The sequence below is a fragment of the Fusarium redolens genome (genome assembly GCF_020744475.1).
Source record: "Fusarium redolens strain MPI-CAGE-AT-0023 chromosome Unknown BKA55scaffold_19, whole genome shotgun sequence".
NCBI classification, from domain to species: domain Eukaryota; kingdom Fungi; phylum Ascomycota; class Sordariomycetes; order Hypocreales; family Nectriaceae; genus Fusarium; species Fusarium redolens.
This window is the reverse complement of record NW_025763682.1, coordinates 53,858-58,030: the sequence shown is the minus strand read 5'-3', so window position 1 is coordinate 58,030 and position 4,173 is coordinate 53,858. Positions and strand designations below refer to the sequence as shown.

At 29.3% G+C, this 4,173-nt stretch overlaps 1 protein-coding gene across 1 annotated transcript; it reads right to left on the bottom strand.

The window, feature by feature from the left end:
- Positions 1 to 325: 325 nt before the first annotated feature.
- On the bottom strand, positions 326 to 1,045 carry BKA55DRAFT_667258 (uncharacterized protein). The gene is made up of 2 exons (XM_046197822.1): positions 668 to 1,045; positions 326 to 615 (listed from the first exon to the last, which is right to left on the bottom strand). The coding sequence occupies exons 1-2, from the start codon at positions 1,000 to 1,002 to the stop codon at positions 384 to 386; spliced, it is 567 nt and encodes a 188-aa protein (XP_046043803.1). The 5' UTR covers positions 1,003 to 1,045; the 3' UTR covers positions 326 to 383.
- Positions 1,046 to 4,173: the final 3,128 nt, after the last annotated feature.

Genomic DNA, 4,173 nt, shown 5'->3' with positions numbered 1-4,173 from the left:
TGAGGGGCAATAGGATAAGTCTTGGGGGGCAAGTTAACTTAGCTATTAATACTCTTCTGCTCCATAGCCTTTGGTGGAAATTGCCGAAGGTTACGATACGACATTATCAGGCCACTGAAGTATTTCTAAGCAGTGCAGCTGATGCGTAACTTCTGCAAATTGTAGGGCCCATATACCTGTGCGTAACGAGCGGTTCGCAGGTTCTATGTCACTGCGGCTGCATGCTCCGTTCCACAACGGAGCTGGCTCTTTCAGATACAATACCCTGCGTAAACACAATGAGACCAAACATGACCAAAGATTCATGCGCACTGAAACATCAGTTCGGAAAAATATAAATTGATGTAATTATGTAAAGATAAAGAGCGTTAGTCTGTTGTGCACTAATACCACAGCTTGTTATTAGGTTGAATTCCCTGCTTCTTACAGTGCTCGTAATACATTTGAGCGAAGCTGAAAATGTCCAAAGTTTTCTTCAAGGTGTCATCATCGTTGAGGAACTCAAGACTGCCTGTGGCGGTAACAAGCACCTCCGTATCCTTGCACATATGTAGAGTATGGATAGTTCCGGGGTTCTCTACCACGTAGTCACCAGGTCTTGCAACCCAGTCATACCTAATAGATATAATTAGTATAGTCTTTTGTTCCTAAGGCGTGGAAAACTAACTCCTTGTAATTCATTTCACCCTTGAGCGTGACAGCAGTGACAGGGCCACGGTGTCTGTGCTTCCCCAGCCAAGTGTCTTCGGAGCTGCGCAACACAGCGACAATAGTACCGGTTCGGGTCTCAAAGCGCAGAGGCTTCAGATCTAGACTCCCTTGCCAATGAAACCAGCAGGTGTCCTGTTCGCCATTGATATAAGCATCGGGCGAACTGTATTTGTCGGTAAAAGCGATCTCTTCCCTCTCGAGGTGAGTAAGCTTTGACTCTTGCTTGTCACTCTTTGCAGGTGCCTGGTCGGTAGAGATAGAAGTTTTTGATTCAGAAACTGAGGGCGCCATATTGAAAACTGTTGGTTTTTATCGTTGGATATGTGAAAGTGATGGTGGTTTGAATAAGATGAGAAGGGCGGTGGGGGTTAGTCGCATGATTTTATAAAGCATTTACGAGGCCATGCTCTGTTCAATCGGACCGTGGGCATATACTGTATGACATATTTATCAGCCAGTCTTTTTCATGAGCCGGGCTCCATACCCCGCATGATTTCCTAATTATTATGATATGGTGATGTGTTGTGTAATACCTAACTAAGACCTAGGGCAACCGGGCTGGAATTATGATGAGGTGGCACAACAGATGACCCCCCGCGGTGTACCGCGCGATATAAAAATGCCCTGGGATTAGTTACTATTACAAGAACGATAAAGAAGCCCTCTAAATTTCATTCAGTTAGGAATAAGAGTTGCGCACTGGATGCTATGAGAGTCTGTGGCATGAGAGTTAATGAAAGTTCTACAATTTTGAATGCCGGCGAATTCCTTCCTGGTTAGTAGATAGCGGACTAGGTAATAAACTATAATATCCTTCAACATAACGGGCCTAAGTCAAGTATTACACGGGAGCTCCGCAAGGAAAGTGTGACTAATAAAAGTCAAATTCGAAGCTTGATGTGAGTAAGATATCAAGATTAGAATTATTAATTGCGAGTCAAGTACTGAAGTCTATTCAGCGTCTTACCTCTTTGCATATTAGCGAGACCTTGGTAGCAAAGGTTCCTGTCTGGTTTTGAGGCCTGTTAAATAATATACCCAGACAACGCACTGATGACTAAGTTCGGTCCTGCCAGGAGCATTTTGCGTTGACATATAAGCAGAATTTGAGGAGATAATCGAGATATAGCACGGCATCGGCTACGCAATCGTTATTAGTTATACATAGGAGGGGACTATTAGACGTCTATTAACAGGCAAGGTCGATACGGGAGTAAAGACTAGTTGCACGAGGACTACAAGCTGCTATGAAGTCCTGGTATATTAAGCACTTAACGGGCCCCTGATATTTATTATTTGCATTAGCTATTAAATAATAATTAAGTTAAAGTAGGAACTTTTATAGCGCTAGTAAGATATAGGCTGTGTAATAATGAAAATAAATATCTACTAATAATTAGTATTTTAAGTATTATAGTTATTAAAGTAAGTTAAAAATAAGTAAGAATATAAAATAAATACTTATAAATAAATAAAATAAATACTTATAAATATATAAAATCTATATTTATATTATATATTAACTTTAATATTATTATTATAATTAGTTATTAAGTAATAAAATTATTAATATAAATTAGATTAATATAGTAAATTTAAATATATTTATAACTTATAAACTTTAGTAATATCTATAGCTATATATTTTATATTATTTAAGTTATATAAAGCTTAAATTACTAATATATAATAATATAAATTAGAAAAAGTATTAATTTTATATAATAAATATTATATTTTAAAAGTTAAAATAAAACTTTAATTTTATTAAATTTATTTATAATAAAATATTTTATATATAATTTAAAATTATTATATTACTTTATTATATTATTGTATTATATTATTATACCTTACTTATTACTTATATACCTTTTACTTTTATCTTAAATTTAAGTTCTGTCTTTTATTAAAAATAACTTTATTATTAAATTTAGTTAACTTTTACTATTAACTTAGTTTCTTAATTCTCTTTATATGTAAAACCCTTTAGTTTCCCCTTCTCTATATCTTAATATTTATGCCTTTGTATTACAACCTGTTAAACTGCCAGATACTAATTACCAAGGCATCTTAGTTATAGGAGCTGCTTTTCCTAAAATAAAAGAGTTATATAATATTTTACCCATCTTTTAGAGATTAATTAGGCTATATTAAAAAGGCCTTAGTTAGATAATTTAATTAATTAAGTAATAGTTTAATAATTAAAAGTCTTAAAGTTAGATTTTTAAGAAAATAGCTATAATTATAAGAAATATATTATTAATTAATAAATTAAATTACTATTTAAATAAATAATCCTTAATTAACATATTATTAATTATAAATATAAAGACTTATTTTTTTAATAAATTTAATAATTAAGACTTTTTTAAGTAATTTTATATTATAAAGATATTTATAAAAAGGATTTATAAGCTTAAAAGAATTATAAATTTAAGGCTTTTTATAAACTAATAAGTCTAAGAGCTAAGGAGGCTTAAATTTAATAATTACCTTATAAAAAAGGAAAATAAGCCTTAATTATACTTTTTAAAGATTACTCTTATAATTATTAAATTAAAATACTTAATAACCTTATATATTAAATTAGTATTAAAAGATTAAAAGGCCTATAAGGTATTAATAATAATTTATAAAAATAACCTTAATTAATATAATAAATAAATAAATAGTATTTAAAATATACTTAATTAAATAATTAAAAAGATTAATTTATATTATATTAAAATATATATATTTATTATAATACTTATTATATAAAATAACTTATAGCTATATAATTATATTTATTATATATCTAGCTATAGTCTTATTTTAGATATTAATAGCTAGTTAGCGTTAAATAGTGCTAAGTATTAAGGTAATATAAAACTAACTTATCCTTATATAATTACCGCCCCTTAATAATACTACACCCCCTTTGCTAATTAATTATATATACATTCTTTATATACATAAAAAGTAATTAGTACTAGCTATAATTAAATACAACTAGTCTTGCAGTATTAAGCTCTGCTGCTTATGGCGATAAGCTGTGCTATAGTAGCTTGTTTATTAAGCTTGTATATTACTATATAGGAGTAGCCCTTTTTTATATAAGCCTCTTTATAAATAAGAGCTAGCTATTATATATAATATAAGGCTGGAGTATTAATTAAATATAAATAGTAATTATATTCTTTTATTAATATTAAGCTAAATACTACTTACTTAAGCTAAACTTTATATTTAATAGTAATATAATATAGCTTATTAATTAAATATTATAATTTTCCTAGGTATTTAAGGCTTTATTAAGTCTTTTAAGAAACAAAATATTTAATATAATTAACTATTAAATATTAAATTTACTAAATCTATTAATTAATATATTAAAGGATAAGATAATTTATATTACCTTTAGTATATAATTATTATAATAATTAATAAGATATATTTTACTTTCCTTAATATTTAGCA

Excerpts from the sequence above, each read along its gene's own strand:
- BKA55DRAFT_667258 (XM_046197822.1), bottom strand. The coding sequence starts at position 1,002 with ATGGCGCCCTCAGTTTCTGAATCAAAAACTTCTATCTCTACCGACCAG. Across the intron at positions 616-667 it reads GGTGAAATGAATTACAAGGA|GTATGACTGGGTTGCAAGAC; the intron begins GTTAGTTTTCCA and ends TATATCTATTAG.